This window comes from Fusarium oxysporum, chromosome V, assembly GCF_013085055.1.
Source record: "Fusarium oxysporum Fo47 chromosome V, complete sequence".
Classification (NCBI taxonomy): Eukaryota; Fungi; Ascomycota; class Sordariomycetes; order Hypocreales; family Nectriaceae; genus Fusarium; species Fusarium oxysporum.
In genome coordinates, this window is record NC_072844.1 from 3,541,577 (window position 1) to 3,561,177 (window position 19,601).

Consider the following 19,601-nt stretch of genomic DNA (forward strand, 5'->3'; position numbering starts at 1 on the left):
GGTATGTAGTTTGGTTGGAAAAGCACGAAACGAGAGGCGGAAAGAGAAAGACAAGATCATGGGGAAGGGACGGCGGGTAAGTTAGCTAAAAGGGAAGCAACGGTCCCTCCACATGCGACCAACGGCGGCAGGAGTAGCGGCCTACGTGCCTGCTTCCTGCTAAACTTGACCTGGAGGCTGAACCTTGGAAGGTGGACAAGCTGTACTGTGGGTATTCCAGCTTCTGTTTTTGCAGGTCTTACAGTAGCAGCAGTACTACCTTGTCCAAGGCACAGTCTAACTCTTGCGGTAATAATGACTAAAGAATCCAGGACCAGACGAACGACGAGGGTATGGAACGACCCGAGCACACAGACCTCACAACCTCTCACCCTTACAGAGACTCTTGACACAAGCAATTCGCATTGGATCATTGACGTGTACTGGGCAAAAACATATCAACCAGTGATTGCAAGCGCCATTCTGCAACTAGCGGCCTTGGGATATTACCTTCGCTGCAGCAGGGTTGCCCCTGCAGACGAGGCGCGGCGACGATGGGACCGTTGAAGGACAGGGGTTTTTGGTCGAGCTAGGAGACCTGAGGGAGATAGGGGCGCTCTGACGCTGAGGACCGAAAAAAAGAGAACAGGGCATGGAAAGACACCGCAACTTTGACGAAACAGGGTTGAGAGTGAGCACAAAGATTTTCACAACTTGAGCATAATTCAGGCAAGAGAGAAGAGAACGAATCATCTCAGTGGGAAGAAAAGGAATAATCTCGAGACTTGTCTTCTAGACTTATTCTGAGCTCTGATTTGTCCCCCTCAACACACCTTCAAACTTTTAGGAACTGCACTTGGGGTTGTGCCGTTGTGGATCGGATCTGTGAACTGGAACTGGTTGGACTGCACTATCGAGGCTATTGCGGGGAGCCTTTTCGTGTGTGTCGTCCAATTGGCAATAGCTCCGGCTATGTTGGATCGTAAGATACCAATGGCATCTGTCTTGCTCCAAGACAAGACTTGGATACCTTGAGCAAGCCCTTGGGCAACAAGAAAACTTTGTACCTCGAAACAGGATGCCAAAATTAGCCCATCAAGGACTCTCCTAAACTTATGATAAATCTACCCCAGTCTTTCTGTCGCTTAGGATCAGGGTCTTCAGCTTTTCTCCTCCACTTCAGAAGAGACATGGTCTGAAGAAATTACTGGACCACCTCTGCCAGGTGGCAGGTCACCAGTGGTGTTGATCCTGGATATGGTGAAGCACGTACAGAGTCTGTATGAGACGACTGCAGAATCAATGGACAGGTTCAGCTATCACCAGCCATTCAATCGGATGGAATTCTGGAAGAATTAAGCGTTCAACCTGCGAAATGCAGTTACTCGAGTACAGCTGTCCTTGAAGGTCACTTTTTCGGCCGCCTATGATGTTTTCTTCCAGGCGCTTGTTTTACCTAAAGTGTTCCGGTTACTCTGAGCTGGCAAGATACATCTCTTGACTAACAGGCTCAGTGCATATTGGTGTACCTTCATCTGGATCAGAGTTCTGTCTTTGCACCAGTTCCAGTTTACCTGCAGAGAAACAGCGCTTCTCGAAACCAAGACCTGCAGAAAGGTCAAAACATCCAAATTCCCTCCACTTGGTCGCTTCGAGGTCTGCAGAACTCTTTGGCTCTGCGTTTGGGGTAGCGAAAGCCATTCCTCAAAGACAGTCGGCGATGTAACCAGACATCTTTTAAGCTTCAAGCCGTTGGCGCGCGCAATCTTACATGTGCCTTTTCAACGTGTCAAGCTCGCGTTGTCTGCTCATTGAATCGCGTGGATGTATGTTATCTTTAGCATTCGGCTTACATGGGCTATTTGAGCCGCTTCGATCTGTTCCGGGACAAGGGGTTGAAGCTACTGGCTCCTGAAGTTTCGGAGGGTGACATGAGGCTGCCTTTCCGAACAATTGCAGTCAACTTTCAAGATACTCATCATTTTCACCTTCTCTTATCGTCCAAGGAGAACAAAAGTTGAGACTGCCAACGTTACCATGGTCTCATCATGACCCCTTCTGCGATAGCGAAAAAGGGTTCATCTCCTTTTCCATGTGCCTCTGCAATGTCACCGACTCACTCATAGTCGGTACGGGTAGATGTTAGCTCTGATCATCGCGTCTTCCAGACGATCATCCGGTTCTTAGGGATCCAACCAGAGCCATCACCGCCTCTCCTCTGTTCTTAGCACCGAAGTCCCGCTGGACCTAACTAATGCAGGTACCGTTGCTAATTAGGGGTCCTCTTGATTCATGGCCTTGCCATGCAAGCAAAAGGGATATCCTGGAGTGTCTAGATCGTGGCTGAGCATGGGAAAAAGTCAAGTTTAACTAGCCGAGATATTCAAGACTTTGATGCATTCTAGTCATGCACGAGTGTCGATGAATATTTTGCATCTTCACAATAACAAATAACAGTTTAGTTTGGTCGTTTAGCCGGTTTTGACCCTGCATTCGTGTCTTGTTCTCAGGTTATGAGATGTTTTATACTATCTCCACATCATTTCGCTTCATTCAATAACTCTTGTGCCGTGCAGCTCACCGCATGCAATAGTGCATACAACCCATGAAGCGATATGCAGAGTAAAATGAAAACGAGCAAGACCTTGTGGAGGAGAAGTGTCCAGCATAACTTTTCTGTTTTAGTTTTTTTAAGGCCCAACGAGTGAGAGAAATAGTTATTCTTGGATTTCTGAGTCAGCGAAACTGAAGACGCAACCAACAAGGACAATGGGTTTGGACAATAGGAGTTACCCAGTTTGTGGCTGGTGAGGGCTTCATTTTTTTCGGCTTTTATTTCCTTAAGCAGCAGTCTTACTTGGTTATCTCCTTGGATGACTTCTTTTTTCTCTGACAAGAGCCACCGTTTTGCTGACTTGACTTTTGTTTGCCCCATGAAACATTCCCGCAAGTGTCTTTTTAGCCCAGCCTCTTTGAGCCTCGTTGACTTCTTCACTTCTTCACCTTGCGACTGAGAGAGTTCATATTCTCATCCTTCTTCAAACTCGAATCTTCAGTTTTGACAACATTGCAATGTCTGTCTTGAGCTCTGCGGAGTTCGCACCGCCTCAAGCCGTAGCCTTACTGGTGAGCCTCGCATCACAATCTCCATAAAACTCATACTCAGCCTCGTCTCATGAGTTCATTGAAATGTGCTAACATTCACCCACAGGTCGTCTATTGTCTCGTCTACGTAATCCCTCTCTACTTCTCAGCTGCGACACGGCCTTCACCCACTCGCTCTAGAGATGCTCCTGAGGCTATCCGCGCACGCATCTTTGTCGTCTCACTCTCAACGGCAGTATGCTCCCTCGTGACGCTGTATCTGCTCTCGTCTCACGGCGCAATTGCCGTTGAGAAGCCCTTGCATTTCATGGGCTACTGGCCGCTTGGACTCATCGATGCTGCGCGTGCGCTGTGGCTCACGGCCCTGCTGTTTGCGGGCCCCTTGTATGAGTCTCTCGTCATCGATGGCGCGGCTCATCAATGGCTTCGTCTTCAGCCGCTGAGGGATCTGTGGACTGACTGGCCAACCTGGAGAAACATGGTAGCTGTACGTTTATCCTGAAACTGTTTGATCTCGCTGTAGATTCCTTCATATTCCCCCTGTCAATCTCTTATCCCCACAGTTATCTCGTCTTGAGCCTCCTCGTCATCTCACCGCTCCGCAATCCATGTTTACTAATTATTCTGAAGGGTCCTATTACCGAAGAGTGCTTGTTCCGTTCTGCTGGCGTTCCACTGCTTCTCCGTTCTGGAGCCAGCCTTACTGGCACCATCTTCATGTCGCCCCTCATCTTCGGTCTAGCTCACCTTCATCATTTTTATGAGTTCCGTATCACGCACCCACGGACTCCTCTCCCCATAGCCATTGCACGGTCATTACTTCAGCTATCGTACACCTCCCTATTCGGAGCATATGCCACTTTCTTATTCCTAAGAACTGGCAGCTTGCTGGCCGTTGTGCTCGTGCACACCTTTTGCAACTGCATGGGTCTCCCACGTCTTTGGGGCCAGCTTGATCCTTACTGGCTGCCAGAGGGTGATCCGTCCGTAGCCTCGTCTAGAAAGATGTGGACTGGTGTTTATTACGTGCTTTTGGTGGGCGGCTTAGTTGCTTGGTGGCAGAATTTGTACTCGTTGACCGAGACACCGATGGCGCTGGCCAAGTTCTAAAATTGTCTACTTCATGCATTTCACAATCGAATTGTTGAATATCGTATGCACAAATGAGATGGCCCTCTCACAGACCACGCTACGGCCCCATCTGAAATGTTAAGCTAAATGACCTACATGAGCATGGGGACTAGCAGTAGCCTCATTGTCTGTGCATGAAAACAGTATTCAGGTGACGGAATAGTCAACACAATTCGATCATCATCTAGTCTACTAAAGTCCGGGAGAACCGAAATGTTGTTTCAGGATGGAATGAGTAGAGCTTTTATTTCGTTTACAAAGCCTGACTAGGTATCTAATTATGAGGCCGCGACCTGGAAATCAGGCAATGATCCTGGCATCGAGAAGTCATCGCTGTCATTGCTTCTCGTCCCTCGTCGATGCCGAACCGTTCCTCCGGCTCCTCGATCTCTAATCTCTGCGTCTCCTCCTCGTCCACGTATCTCTTCTCGGTGATCCCGGCCAGCATCGTTACCCCTTGATCGACCGATAGATTCGCTTCTCTCAGTTGACGCATCCTCGGGACCTCTTGTGTTCTTCTTTCTCGGCCAAAGACTCGGAAGGGCAATTTCCTGGAATCGAGGCTCAACAGCTCGCTCATCAAACCAACGGTGAAGGCGTGCCTCGACAAGTTGAGCAATCTTGGGTACGTTGTGTAGTTTGGAACGACTGCCGAGAAGGCTTCGAATTTCAAAATCCAGTCTGTAGTCGTCCAAGAAGTTGAAGATCATCCGTGTGGGTGTCGATTGAGAGGGGTTGCTGGGAATGAAGGAGATGGAAAGAGTGCCACTAAACCTGATCACCGAAACAGCCAGTTCCACGGGTAGAACCGCAGATAGCTTCTTGGGATAGTTAAGGATGAGTTTTGTCCTCACGGCCAGAGTAAGCATGTCGCTCAGGTCGACGTCCATACGCGCCTGGAGCCGTAGGCCGTCTCTTGCTGCCGTTGCCGGATCAAACTTCTTTCCAGGAGCAAGACTCACTCCATCTTCGTCGACAGGAATAATACGGCAATTGCTCAGGATCGGAAAGTCTTCTCCTAGACTCAACTCTGTGACCCGAATCTCGTCAATGAAATCCGGCCTTGAATCGCCGTTCAATGCCTTGGTGAGTGAATCAAGAATGGCATCGTCATGCTGAGCATCACTTCGAAACTGAGCAATCGTTTGCGCAATGAGAACATTAAACCAATCGAGACTTTCAGGCTGATGGCTGTCGACATTGTAGTACGCTTTACTCAGGATCGATCCAATGGTAAGTGTTGGAGGGTTCCTGAGGACAGTGGACTTCTTACGGCTGAGGGATCTGTCCTGAGATCTATCTCCACGGTTTGCTGGGCTCCTGATACTTAGTAATGAGCGCTTGTGGGCAAGAGTTCTTGACCGTCTCTCGGTAGCTCGTAGCGAAGCTGTGACGTCTGCTGAAGGAGGATCGCCAAAGATGAAGAATTTGATGAATGCGGCCAGTACCAGAACCACGGAGAGCTGTCCGACTATAAGACCTTGCGTAAAGGATAGACTATCACAGTATCAGTCAGCTTTGGCAAGGACTTCTCATGATGCAGGGTTCTTTGATTCACTTACGTCGGCTCTATCAGCCGGGGACAGGTATCTGCTTCCATGATTGCAGAGTGAGGTGTTAGATGCTACTCGAAGCCGCTGCGCTCTGTTTATACTGGAAGCTCCAAGCTTAGGTGATTAAGAAGGTATAGATAACATTTCAGCTCTTGCGGGCAATGATCTCACTGATGTCACCGAGAGCTATCATGATGAGGTTGAGGTTGGTAGCGCGGGTAGCTCTTGTATTATGTAAGGCATTCAGGCCAGACTTTCAAGGTTGTGGGGCGCTCACCTACAGCACCTACAGTGGCAGTGGCATCTTAGAGGTCTCCCTGTCCATAACATCAATCATCAACAAGAAGTTCTCTGAATCACAGCCCTGAATGCCACTGAAATACCTGGTATCTCTCACTGCACGACACTTGCACTCATAAAGACCTCATATAGCAGCCCGGGAATAACACGTTACGCGGCCCCGGTGAGCCTCATCCATCAACATGGACGTTGCCCAAGCAGTATCTGGGTACATCAATAAGGTGGTTACGACGAGTGATACGTCGTCTGCCAAGATGAAAATTCTCTTACTCGATAGAGAAACAGTTTCTATCGTCTCGACTGCGGTCACACAGTCTTCTCTTCTCAACCATGAGGTCTATCTCATCGATCGTCTGGACAATGCTGCGCGTGAGAAGATGCGACACCTACGATGTCTATCTTTCGTGCGGCCATCGCCGGAATCAATTCAACTACTCATAGATGAGCTTCGTGATCCGAAATATGGCGAGTATCACTTGTACTTCACAAACGTTGTCAAGAAGTCGTCCTTGGAACGCTTAGCTGAGGCTGATGACCATGAGGTGGTCAAACTGGTCCAAGAGCACTTTGCTGATTACAATGTCATCAACCCTGATCTCTTTTCTTTCAGTTTTACTCTTCCACAACAGAGAATCTGGGCAGGGAGTCCTGATACATGGAATCCTGACTCATTACAGCGATGCTCAGAGGGCTTAGTCGCTGTCTTACTCTCACTCAAGAAAAAGCCCCTCATTAGATACCAGAAGACAAGCCCCCTAGCGAAGAAGCTAGCGTCAGAGGTCCGATATTTGATGACCCAAGAGGATTCATTGTTTGACTTCCGAAAAGTTGATACTCCTCCCATTCTGCTTGTTTTGGATCGCCGGGAAGATCCGGTGACACCACTACTCACACAATGGACATATCAAGCCATGGTCCACCATCTCTTGGGTATTCAGAATGGGCGTGTCGATCTAAGCGATGTTCCAGATATTAGCCCAGAGCAAAAGGAGATCGTTCTATCACAGGATCAGGATCCATTCTTCAAAAAGAATATGTTTCTGAACTTTGGCGACCTTGGAGGCAACATCAAGGAATATGTTGGCCAATTCCAGTCGAAAACCAAGAACAATGAGAACATCGAGTCAATATCGGATATGAAGCGATTTATCGAAGAATATCCAGAATTCAGAAAGCTTTCTGGCAACGTCAGCAAGCATGTTACCCTGGTATCAGAACTTAGCAGACGTGTAGCTGCCGATAACCTCCTAGAGGTTAGTGAGCTGGAACAAAGTCTGGCTTGCAACGACAACCACGGGACTGATGTAAAGGTATTGCCTGTCCTCTTGTTGGAGCCTTGAGCATGAGCTAACACGATTCATAGAATATTCAGCGACTCATTCAGTCACCGAACGTTACACCAGAAAGTAAGGTTGGCCTTGTAGCTTTGTACGCTCTCCGCTATCACAAACATCCTTCCAACACTTTGCCCATGCTTCAAGACCTCCTTGTCGCTGCCGGAAACGTGTCTTTGCGAGAGGCAGATTTGGTCAGCAAGGTGACGGCGTATCACAACTCCCTTCAAGCGTCACAGTCTCAGGGCGGAATTTCAGAAATCTTCGAATCCGCAGGCATTTTCTCCGGTACTGGCAGCCGCTTCAAAGGCCTCAAGGGAGTAGAAAACGTCTATACGCAACACAGCCCATTGTTGGAGACTACCCTACAGAACTTGATCAAAGGGCGACTCAAGGATCAGCAATACCCCTTCGTCGAAGGTGGTGGCACGACCAAGGACAAACCTCAGGACATAATCGTATTCATCGTTGGGGGTGCGACTTATGAGGAAGCCAAGATGATTGCAGAATTGAACGCGTCGAGTCCAGGCGTCAGAGTAGTTTTAGGGGGTACAACGATTCACAACTCGGCGACATTCTTGGAAGAGGTGGATGATGCTGTCAGTTCATGGCCAGAGAGCCGAGGTAGGAGGTAGAGATTATGGTCATATGAGAGATAGTATCAATTGCAGCGACGATTTTGAGCCATTTTAGATTAAATACAGATAATGTCAACCATGAATTGTACCTAAATTTACTGTCTATTGCCAGGATGTATCATGATGAAGTGCTGATGTGGGTGAGGGAACGCCAATTTGTAACCTGATTGGATGAAATGCATTAACTAAAACCGTACTTTCTGGTGTGAACACCCAAAATTTGGACATTGATCTCGTCATGAGAGCAAATTTTACAACGACAACGACGTGAAATGCGTGCGCTACTAAGACCTAGGACAGCCATACTACGGCATAAATGGACAATTACAAGACGGCGGTACATTGCGACTGTTTCCGGTGATTTACAGTATGTTTCAGTAAACAATATCTCGTCGTCATGACACCCATCGCATCGCAAATCATCACTGACACCCCGCCCTAGACCTTACGATGTCGTCGTAATCGGAGGCGGCCACGCGGGCGCTGAAGCATGTGCTGCTGCTGCACGATCTGGCGCAAGAACAGCTTTAGTAACGCCGAAAATCGACAATTTGGGAACGTGTTCCTGTAACCCAAGTTTCGGCGGCATCGGCAAGGGCACAATAATCCGAGAGATCGATGCGCTCGATGGACTGGCGGGGAGAATTATCGACAAATCAGGTGTACAGTTTCATACTCTGAATCGGCGAAAAGGCGCTGCTGTCTGGGTTCGTCGACTCTTCGGATTCGTTGTTGGAATAATCAGTGACTAATGAAACTGGAGATAGGGACCCCGCGCTCAAATCGACCGAGAGCTCTACAAGAAACACATGAAGGACGAACTCTCTTCGTATCCCAACCTATCGATCGTACTCGACAGCGTGTCCGATATCGTCACCGAGCCTCAGGAATTATTCGAAGGCGCGTCAAGTTGCATCGCAGGCGTGCGTCTAGAGTCCGGTCAAATTCTCCCAACAAAAAAGGTTGTCATAACAACGGGGACATTTCTCGGAGGCGAAATACACATCGGTCTGACGGCGTATCCAGCTGGTCGACTCGGTGAGGCGGCGACATTCGGACTGAGCAAGTCACTGCGTGATGCGGGCTTCGAGCTGGGACGTCTCAAGACTGGCACACCCCCCCGAATCGACGCAGCGAGCATAAACTATGATGTGCTAGAGAAGCAGTATGGCGATGACCCACCAACACCATTCAGTTACCTCAACGAAACTGTGGCGATTCAGGAGCAGATGACTTGCAGTGTTACGTACACGACGGAGGATACTCACCGGATAGTGCGTGAAAACCTTGATAAGACCATACACATTCGAGAGACAGTCAAAGGCCCACGGTACTGCCCCTCTCTCGAGTCAAAAGTCATTCGCTTCGCCGACAAGGAACGACACATAGTTTGGCTCGAGCCCGAAGGTTTGGACAGCCCTGTCATCTACCCCAATGGTTTGTCCATGACGATTCCTGCTGAGGCGCAGGAGGAGGTCTTGCGCACAATCCCAGGTCTCGAGAACTCAAAAATGCTTCAGCCCGGGTACGGTGTTGAATATGACTACATCGATCCACGTGGCCTGAAGTCGACCCTGGAGACAAAAGCTATCAGCGGTCTGTACCTGGCAGGTCAAATCAATGGCACGACTGGGTATGAGGAGGCTGCTGGTCAAGGTGTCCTTGCGGGCATTAACGCCGGTCGTTCTTCTCAGGGGCTTCCGCAAGTTTTTCTCTCAAGAGGGGATGGGTACATTGGCATCATGGTGGATGACCTTATCACGAAAGGTGTCACGGAACCTTACCGGATGTTTACCTCCCGAAGTGAATTCCGCATGTCAGCACGCGCTGACAACGCCGATGTTCGACTGACGTCCAAGGGCTATGGGTGGGGTGTCATTTCGGAGCAGCGTTGGAGTCGTTATCGTGATGAGCGACAGCAGGTTGATGACCTTACCAAACTCTTACAGTCAGTAGCAATGAGCCCCTTACAATGGATTGAAAAGGGGTATCATATGAAGCGCAACACTCAACGTCGCGATGGTATCGATGTCCTTCGTCTCTCAAACCCTGAAACACGCGTCAACATCGATCAGCTTGCACCAGTCATCCCAAGCGTAATGGACTTTCCACCTCGCGTACGACGTCGTGTTGAAATCGAGTCCTTTTACGCCCCGTATATCAAAATCGCCGAGTCAGAGCGCAAGCAGCTAACAAACGATGAGCGCGTCAAGATACCCCTCGATCTCAACTATGACAATATCCCTGGGCTTGCTATGTCAGAGAAGGAGGCGCTCAGGGCAGCGAAACCAGAGAATCTCGCACAGGCGAGGCATGTCGAGGGTGTGACTCCGTCGGGCAGTTTACGTCTACTCGCTCACGTTCGTCGAAGGCCTGAAGCATACTTGTTGGAGAAGGATCCTTCACGCGGGCGCCGGACACAAAGGGCGAATAAGAATTGAGGCAGTGTATAGGTTAATTGGGATCAATCGCATATAACTGGCGTTTCATTGAATAAGGTGTCTAGGGGGGACAAGAGAGGTTTTAAGTAGAGCCTTCAAAAGTCAAATATTTCTGCCACAATCTCAGCATTATCGTCTCATTGGGAATTCGAGTCCAAGAGTTCAAATATGCAGTTTAAGATTTGTTCTATCATCATCGACGCTAGTCTTTGTACATAAAGGGGGTATATACAAGATGCTCAAGCTCAAGCTCAAGCTCAAGGTTTTGGAAAACCTTGCTGAACTTTGTCTTGTTGTTCGAATTTTGTCTTTCGTTCAAACCTTGCGATTCCTGCTTTCTGGATGACCCTAGGCTCGGGCCGCCTTAGGTGAAGCCGAATTTGTGGCCTCTTCTGTTACTATCGTGATCTGCCGCTTGATAGACTTTGAACGACGATATCAAATCAGGGTTTTTTAGAGTTCTGCTTATTAAGGATTTTTACTGCATCTTTTGTGTAGATATAGCTTGCGCCGCTCCATATGGTGGTAGCAGCAACGACGTATCTGGTTACTTTTAGGATGAGAGTTACGGAAAGTCAATATAGTTGAACTTACTGCATGACTGTCAGGGCAGATGACAAGTCGGTGCTCAAAAGGGGCGCAGCTGTCGTGACTCCGACGAGCGCAAGTTGCAAGAAGGTGTTGTACTTGCTGATAGTCGTGGGGCGAACTTCAGCTGATGGGAGTGAGAAGTCCCAATATCGGGCAAATGTCTTTGGTGGCGGAAGAGATATCCATCGATAGTAAATTGCAGAGATAGCGAGGCCGACATCACGACCCAGGATGATGCCAGCGCACCAAACTTTTTACACATTAGCTTTTGGGTTATCAAGGGTCACGAGGGAGCATGAACGCACTCGGCAACGCGCCCTTAGCAGCCAGACAAATGGTCAGAATGGTCATGAGGGTTTTGTCTGCCATTGGATCAATGACTGTGCCCACGACTGTCTTGCTGTCCCAGCGACGCGCGATCCATCCGTCGAGGAGATCTGTTACGCCCGCATAGGCAAAGAGGCCGACGGCCCATGCGTGCTGATCGTGAAGAACGAGGTAGCCAATGACCGGTGCAGCGACGAGACGTGTGAATGTTAATATGTTGGGCAGCGTGTAAATGTCTTCGTGCAGGACGGCAGCAGGGCGTGGCGGATTGGTATCATTATCGTGCTGTATCACAGGTCGAGACCTATGTACAATGGCTCAGTACAATACAATCAATCGGTATAACTGGGCCTTTTACTCACCCAACAGGCTTCTCCTCCAGCCCTTTTTGTTGGGGCTTATGATCCAACCATGACTGGGCCTTTGTGAAGAAGAGACATCGCGGGGTTGATGCTATCGTGGGTCTTGGAGCGGACCTCACGAGAGCAGGTATTGACCTCGCAGTACAACTCGTCGTCGCCCGCCAAGCCAATCTGGCAGAGAGACTCATCTCTGCGCTTGTCTTGTCCTTTTCGAAAACGGGCGCTGCCCAAACCCTCTCGTCAGTCGCTCAATTGCTCCCGGGAAGATATAATCTTGTTTGGTTATTCTGGCGATGTAGTTGGAGCAAAGCTGTGAAACCCCGTTTAGAACCCCGGACCCCGCTTATCTCATGTCACGATTTGGCGATATCGAGATGCCACCAACTTCGTGATCTTGCATCTCATGATATAAAATCGAACCTTATACTATTATTTATTTTATTTATTCCGAGTTGCCAATTCCAGACCATCATATTTCATGGATATCTGAAGTATCTGCTAATCCTTTAAGGTCCTCTTGCTTTTTGAGTTTGTCTCAAACCCTGTTAGCAAGAAAGCAAATATCATTGGCTGTGGAACTCTTCAGAGCAATTGTAGTATATGACGAACAAAGGCAAATCGGATAATTAACGTATCTAAACATCTCCTGCGTGAATCAGAGTTTCACAGGGTTATATCAAGGTTTTCGCTTTATGCATCTGTAAGTTTGAGTTGAGATTACCAGCATCGCAGTTGAAGATCAGAGAATGGAAAACGCGGGCCTACCCTAAAGTGCTGGGTCATGCTGACATGGACTTTGCCAGTTGCTCGTTCCTGGGAGACAGCAAGCTAGATCGAGAGGTCCTCATACTTGGACATTTCGGGGTGGGGGGCATTGGGAACTCCCCGAAAATTGGCCTGGCATCATAGCCGAATAGGTAATGAGGACGGGCAGCCAAATCTGGATAAAGACGAGTTAAGTGGCGATGAGGTCGTGTCAGTGGCTTCTCAGACGAGAGCTCCAGATTACAATACGACTATGATCATAATACGGTGCCTATACAGAAAATTCTCAGTCGTCGCGGGGTACTTTTCGTATCATGACCATTCTGGTGTCCCGCAACGCAGCGTCGTAGTACAATAGCGCCGTGTAAGTGGTTAGTGTTGACCAGAGGCGCAACTGGGAAAGCTGGTGGCTGTTTCACAGACGTCACTATGTTCCCACATTTTAGCTATTCGAAATCATTAGACCGTAGACAGGCCGCTAAAAACGAAAAGAACCACGCAGATACCGAAGAGACTGATATGGATCGTCTGCCAAAAAAATGGCTCGGCGTGAAAGAATTGATAATCATAATCAGTCAGGGTCGAGATCGAATTGACAAGACTGGACTGGGCTGTTTAGGGCGTAGCGCTAGCGGTTAGGAACTGGCAGATCAATGTGACGCGGTCTCACGTGACTCCGCGTTTTCACCTTCCACGTCCCTTGGAGAGACAAGGATCCTAGACAGGGATATCAAATCGATAACTTAACTCAAACGACACCCAAAACATTAAACCATAACTCCAGATTTTAAATATCAACCTCAAACCGTCACCCGAAACTCAGTCGATCTGGTCAAACTCTTGTTCTCAAACCGCTGGAGTCAAAAGGCAAAGATGGCTGGGTCCCGAGAGGATCCCGTCGAATTGGGGAGCGACATGGACGAAGATGAAGCGCTACGCTATGCTATTGCCCTTTCACTCCAGGAACAAGAGGAACAGGGAGACCAGAGTTCGCAGATCCCGAGCGCCTCAACCTCGACGTCCCACCGGAAGGGGACTGGCTCGGGCGGGGCTTCCTTGGGTTTGCTCTCGCTTGATCGCAAGAAGATGGAAGAGGAAAGGTTGCAGAGGTTAGCCAAGCGTCGCCGCTCGCCAGAGGACGAAAGAAGTGTTGACGAGGTCCCGCCGGCAAAGAGGATGACACCATCCGAACCTTCCAGGACTGTAACCGCAACGGCAACGGCACATGTATTACCGAGCTTCGTTCCCTATCCCAAAGGTGCTATCAAAAGAACTTGGGCCAAAGGGTATCCGCGGACTTCCGATGATATCAAGATCGAAGAGGTGTTTCAGAAGGACAAGTTGGAGCTTGCTCTTCTAAGCTCGTATCAGTGGGATGATGAATGGCTCATGTCCAAAATCGACCCGAGAAAGACTAAACTGTTGCTCCTGGCATTCGCCGATAGTGAAGCCCAGGTGTGTATCAATGACCAGTCCTGACTCGTTCGGGATATCCCTCGCTGGGCCCCTCAAATGGACAAGACCCAGAGGCTGACGCCGAAACCTGCCGCAGAAATCAGAGATGCGATCGAATGCGCCACCGGGAATCAAGTTCGTCTTTCCGGCAATGAATGGGCCTGGGGCTATGCATTCCAAGCTTCAGTTGCTAAAGTACCCTGACTATCTTCGAGTTGTGGTCCCAACTGCCAATCTCGTCCCCTATGATTGGGGGGAGACTGGCGTCATGGAGAACGTTTGTAGCTGAACCGAGGCGATTTTGATGCCGTCCGTGACGGGATTGCTAATGAGTTCTCTAGATGGTCTTCCTGATCGACCTTCCTCGTTTAAAGGACCCCGCGACGTATCGGCAAACCGCATTCAGCACCGAGCTCGGCCGATTCCTGTCAGCAACTGGTGTTGGTGAGGGCATGGTAAGCAGCCTCGCTAACTACGACTTCTCACAAACAAAGCACCTTGGCTTTGTGTACACCATGTAAGCCTATCAAGACCTTGAAGATTGGATCATGCATGGTCTGACGATCATCATGCTTGACCCGCATGAACGATGCACTGATACTAGATTCTAGCCCTGGTGGTCATCAAGGAGATTCCTTAAAGCGAATAGGTCAGTGGACGTGCAAGTTTCGATGAATGTTGTGCAACATCGGCTCATGTCATGTAGGATACAGCGGGCTGGGCACCACTGTGGCTGCTCTCGGGCTAGCCACTGACGAACCAATCGAAGTGGATTTTGTCGTGGGTACCATTAAAGTCGCATACCAGTCCAAAGAGCATTGATTCTAACCACGGATGAGCCCTTACTCCAGTGCGCCTCTCTTGGGTCGCTAAACTACGACTTGGTGGGCGCAATCTACAATGCATGTCAAGGTGAGGAGACGTCGATACTGTGTACCCCCCTCTACTGTTTACCACACACATAGCACTCGTCCGTAATGGATGTGGACTGATGAGTGGTGAGTTGCAGGAGATGATGGCATGGCCGAATATAAGTCGAGAATAGGCCGAACGGGCGCAGCCTCCAAAAATAAGGCGTCAAACCCGTGGCAGGAGAAGCTAAAGGACCGTTTCCGAATATATTTTCCGACGGAAGAGACAGTTGGCAGAAGTCGAGGTGGGCGTAATGTAAGTTTACCTGGAGCATGGCATTGCATGGATGGATGATCTTGGATAAACTGGAGAATCCTCACATGCGACGAGAAAGACGCAATGAAAAGCCAACGCTAATTTGTGAGCGCGCTGATGCAGGCTGCGGGCACCATCTGTGTCCAGCCCAAATGGTGGCGCTCGCCAACCTTCCCCACTGAGCTGGTGCGGGACTGTGTTAACACCAGAGATGGGCTCCTGATGCACAGCAAGATGATCATGGTATCACAGATGCAAGCGGGAAGTCAATTGCAAACGCGTCCGCAAACGCGACCGGAGCCGCGACACCACGACTCAGGGCCGGCTGCCGCGGAGCCGAAAACGGAAGAGATGTCTCTTGGCTGGGTCTACATTGGCAGCGCAAATCTGTCAGAAAGCGCATGGTGAGTGAGACCTTGACCCTGCCCCCATCGAACCCCCTCTTTTCTGTAAGACATGGGGGAAACTTGAGACAACAAGGCAGCAAGCGAGCGAACATGAACGGCCAGTGCGATGGTGCGATTCTTCAGATAGTGTAGCGCGCTACTAGCTGCCTCTTGAGGAGAATTTCAGCATGACCGGCACGAAACTGTGACGATTTCATGAATCTAACGCTGACGGTTGCGGCTACGTTGTGCCATACAGGGGCCGCATTGTCAAGGACCGAGCGACAGGACAGCCAAAGATGAGTTGTCGCAATTGGGAGAGCGGTGTTGTAGTGCGAATTAGTAACCCCAAAAACAGCACCGTCTCCGCCAGCTTCAGCACCAGCGCCAGCGCCAGCGCCGGTGCCAGTTCCAGCACCAAGGTCAAGGCGGCAGAGGGCCAGGCACGGTCATCGGTGCGGGCGGGGAAGATATCGGGGGAGCCGGACAAGGGATGTGATACGAGCCAACATAATCATCACCACTACCAGATGCAGAAGCAGAATCAGAAACAGAAACAGGAGGAAGGGCTCACGGACACAGATGCACACACAGATTCAGACATGATGAGCGGCACTGTTTTCGAGGGCACAGTCCCAATACCAATGCGACGACCAGGTCGACGCTATCGTGAGGGTGAAGAGCCCTGGTTTTACAGTGTGCAGGGCTGATCGACCAGGGCGCGTTTGTTAGCCATTTTTGGGGCACTAAACGATCAAAGTTGAAGAAGAAGGGTAGAAAACGCACTGAACAGGTCATAGATGTTGAGGACGGCAGTTGTGAATAACCCTGTCGTCTCAGTTTGATATTACGGTATTGTAAGATGGATTGGATGGGCGTTGGCCTCTGCGCAGTACCGTACCAGCCGTATGTACATATCTGGCAATCTGCAGATGCTCATGTTTCGGATTCGGTATCATTGATTAGTCGACGCAACGGTATTGCGTTGCGGGCATGTGAACAGGTTGATAGCAAGGTCACGCTCGTTTACCGATGATAGTGATACCACCATATATCCCGTAAGGTGGTTAGTTTAATTACTATAGAATGACTCTAGGGATTAATGACCCAGGTGTTGCCAGGTCCAGGAATATAGATGGAGATGAGGAGACGTAATGAGTTGATTCTCTGTGTATTAGTATCGTGGCGATGCGATGGGATGCGATGGGATGCGATTGGGATGCGACAGGGTACAAACGATGCCAAGATGGGAGTTGGATCATTTCAAACGGAAGACGGAAGCACGACGAGCATCAGTATCTCGAACTGGGGGTCTGGGGTCGAATTTGCAAATCAAATCATGAAGCCAAGGACAAGGCATCTCGGTACTTGGCGGGCTGACAGTAAAACCCATGCGAATGGTCTCAAGCGATGACACACGATTACAAAAGCCAATTGGGGAATCCCACCCAATGGGAGGCTGAGTGCCGCCTCGTCAGTCGGCTCTCCCACCTGTGCGTGCGTTCTTTCCCAGTCCCAGTCCCTACCCTTCCCTTTTTCCCTCGAGACAAAAGCAGCAGAGAACAAAGGGCAAGGACAAGGGACAAATGACCAGGGTGTGGCAGCCCAGAGGAGAAAGAGTAGCCAATCACGGTAAAAGGCAGAGATGGCCTGCAGTACGGCAGGTGCAACAGCCAATCAGAAGCCCCAAAAAGGTACCTGGGAAGAGGAACGGGTGGAGAGCACTAAGAACGCCCCAGAGACCCATAAGACAGGCACCAAAGCCAATGCCGGAGGTCGCTGCATACCATGTCCATGGACTTGACCATGTTCGTTTTCATTTTTCATCATTTTTCAGGTCCATGTCCATGCCTAAGACATGGGCTCCTGCTTTTTTTTGTGTTCCTGTTTGCGGGAGTAAGGTAGCAGCTGTCGGTCCGGGGAGCTGCTTGCGCGCGCGCGTTCCACAGTTATGGAATCAATTAATCAATCTGGGCAGCAGCGTCGTGTCGCAGATTCGACATGGCACGGGAGGCGGTGTTTAGTCTAAATGCCGATAAGGCACAGCAGAGCATCAAACACCGGCACCCATGGCCTGGCAGTTGAGGTGACATGATATGAGATGACTTTACATGGAATGCGCCATGATATCCATCCGCATCAGACTCCGTAACTCAATTGACGCGCGGCAGGATAAGGCACGGTAGGCTAAGGCAAGGCGAGCAAGACAACCAGACCCAGACATCCAGACAGCTCGCCTAAGACGAGACGAGAAAGGCTAGAACACAGGGATCAGCCAGGCACACACCAACACCAAGTCCAAGCCAACCCAACACCAGCGAGATTTGCATATCCAACGGGCGAAGGAGAAAATCTGGAATCATCGACTAAACCACGAACTGACTAACTAATCACACTAACTAATCCCTCTACTACTTCGGCATCTTCCTGTGATTTCATTTTGATACAGACTTGTTCAAGATTGGAGCCCAAGCCAAGAGAAATGGATAAATCGGAATTCATGTCAGGGACCTTTTGTTTTACACCCCCGAACAATAGAAGAGCTGACTCAAGATTGATACTGTAATGGACTCGAGAGTGAGGCTCAGCCCAGAAGGGATGTGAGTGAGCTGTGATGGTTGTCGGATTATGGGGGCTGTGGTGCTTTGGCCCTTTTTTCTTTCTCCAATGTGGATAACAGAAATCATCCAAGAAAGAAGAGGGAAGAGGGGTTGATCAGTGTCAAAAACAGCACAGACGAAAAGTGATGATGAACATCCAATGACATGGCGGCTCAAACGAGTTCACATATGATGGTGTAGAATGTAGTCGAAGATGATAACAAAGAATAGAATGGCATTGTTGGAGAGGGAGGATTTATTCTGCAGCGCCGAATCAGACACATCACTTACATGCCACATACATATCGAGATAGACGAAAATCATAACTAAAGGCATTGTGATGGCATATTCTCAAGAAAGAACGGCATAGTGCGTCACTGATGCATAAGGAGGATGAAGGGAGGAGGGGTGCAGGGGGTGGAGGACGTGTCCCCAGGCGTGTACCTATCAAAGCCAGATCCACCTCCAAAGCACTTCTCATGAGGAGAGGTACAGCCTTCAGGGACGAGGTGAGGTAGTTCCAGCTGGGATGGGACGGGGGATGGGGATGTAGGTTTTCATTGCATTAAGCTTCCCGTCGATTTGGAGAAGGGCTGAACAGCTCTAACTAGATCTGAATCTTAGAATTTAGATAGTGAAGAGCTTCTTTTGAATTGAAGAAACCATCTTGAGAGAATGATTCGCCCAGGCCCTTGCTCAAATAGAGATCGAATTCTTCCAGAGTGAGACACAGATCCGACCTGGAGGGAACACCAACATGATGGCAGGTACCTGACCTCGACACAGGTCGCGGTCTCTCGGCCGCATACAAACAGCCCGCAACTACCTAGAGTAGATCCGGACAGCCACCACCCACCTCAACAGCAGGTGTGAGACACCACTACAAGCACGTACCGATACGGTAGGTAGGCTTTTGAGGTACTTCGGCACATGCTCCGACAGCGTGATGAAGGGGCTTTGCTGGGGTATCTGTCCAGTCAGCGGAAGTACCTGCCCAATGGTGATATCAGGATGTTTCCAATGGGCCTGACCAGACGAGGAGTCTGTGAGGAGGCAGGCAGGCGGGCGGGCGGGTACGTACCTTCCCCATACCTTGCCGTACATCTTTTTGCTGCCCTACCAACTCAATACCACCTGTATGGACTGCCGTACTGACTGACCCGACCTATCCCCAATATCCCTGGAGAGAGCTGGCCGCGGGTACCGTACCGTACCGTAGGGAGGTTAGGTACCTGCTTGCAGTTCCATTTCCCTCCTCCTCCTTCCTTAGGAGGTCCAAACGACATGGATGGCAATGACAATGTGAATGACACGCGTGGATATGGAACGGCATCTAAGCTGATGGAAAGGCCGGATACAGACACTACCCAGGATTTGGTTGACGCAGACGGGAGCCAGCCAACAAGTGCCAGGCCAGCCAGGCCCCAGGTTCAAGCCCAGGGAATTACTAGGTACCTACCTGCTCT

General features: G+C 49.7%; 5 protein-coding genes across 5 annotated transcripts; 3 read left to right on the forward strand and 2 right to left on the reverse strand.

The window, feature by feature from the left end:
- Positions 1-3,051: 3,051 nt before the first annotated feature.
- On the forward strand, positions 3,052-4,194 carry FOBCDRAFT_274574 (CAAX prenyl protease; the record flags this gene model as incomplete). The annotated part of the gene is made up of 3 exons (XM_031184916.2): positions 3,052-3,105; positions 3,191-3,571; positions 3,715-4,194. The coding sequence occupies 3 exons, from the start codon at positions 3,052-3,054 to the stop codon at positions 4,192-4,194; spliced, it is 915 nt and encodes a 304-aa protein (XP_031040558.2).
- Positions 4,195-4,493: 299 nt separating this feature from the next.
- On the reverse strand, positions 4,494-5,815 carry FOBCDRAFT_202110 (uncharacterized protein; the record flags this gene model as incomplete). Its single annotated transcript, XM_031184918.2, has 2 exons — positions 4,494-5,712; positions 5,778-5,815. 2 exons carry the CDS (start codon positions 5,813-5,815, stop codon positions 4,494-4,496), a joined length of 1,257 nt encoding a protein of 418 aa, XP_031040560.2.
- Positions 5,816-6,250: 435 nt separating this feature from the next.
- FOBCDRAFT_274576 (glucose inhibited division protein A-domain-containing protein) lies at positions 6,251-10,481 on the forward strand (the record flags this gene model as incomplete). The annotated part of the gene is made up of 5 exons (XM_031184921.2): positions 6,251-7,378; positions 7,432-8,026; positions 8,341-8,407; positions 8,483-8,747; positions 8,808-10,481. 5 exons carry the CDS (start codon positions 6,251-6,253, stop codon positions 10,479-10,481), a joined length of 3,729 nt encoding a protein of 1,242 aa, XP_031040563.2.
- A 155-nt stretch (positions 10,482-10,636) lies between these two features.
- Positions 10,637-12,040, reverse strand: FOBCDRAFT_37938 (uncharacterized protein). Its single transcript, XM_031184922.3, has 4 exons — positions 11,762-12,040; positions 11,378-11,703; positions 11,076-11,322; positions 10,637-11,024 (listed from the first exon to the last, which is right to left on the reverse strand). The coding sequence occupies exons 1-4, from the start codon at positions 11,947-11,949 to the stop codon at positions 10,925-10,927; spliced, it is 861 nt and encodes a 286-aa protein (XP_031040564.2). The 5' UTR covers positions 11,950-12,040; the 3' UTR covers positions 10,637-10,924.
- Positions 12,041-13,279: 1,239 nt separating this feature from the next.
- On the forward strand, positions 13,280-16,495 carry FOBCDRAFT_293748 (tyrosyl-DNA phosphodiesterase-domain-containing protein). Its single transcript, XM_059611832.1, has 9 exons — positions 13,280-13,981; positions 14,079-14,258; positions 14,323-14,436; positions 14,476-14,498; positions 14,593-14,630; positions 14,688-14,765; positions 14,991-15,148; positions 15,272-15,552; positions 15,794-16,495. The coding sequence occupies exons 1-9, from the start codon at positions 13,400-13,402 to the stop codon at positions 16,242-16,244; spliced, it is 1,905 nt and encodes a 634-aa protein (XP_059464982.1). The 5' UTR covers positions 13,280-13,399; the 3' UTR covers positions 16,245-16,495.
- Positions 16,496-19,601: the final 3,106 nt, after the last annotated feature.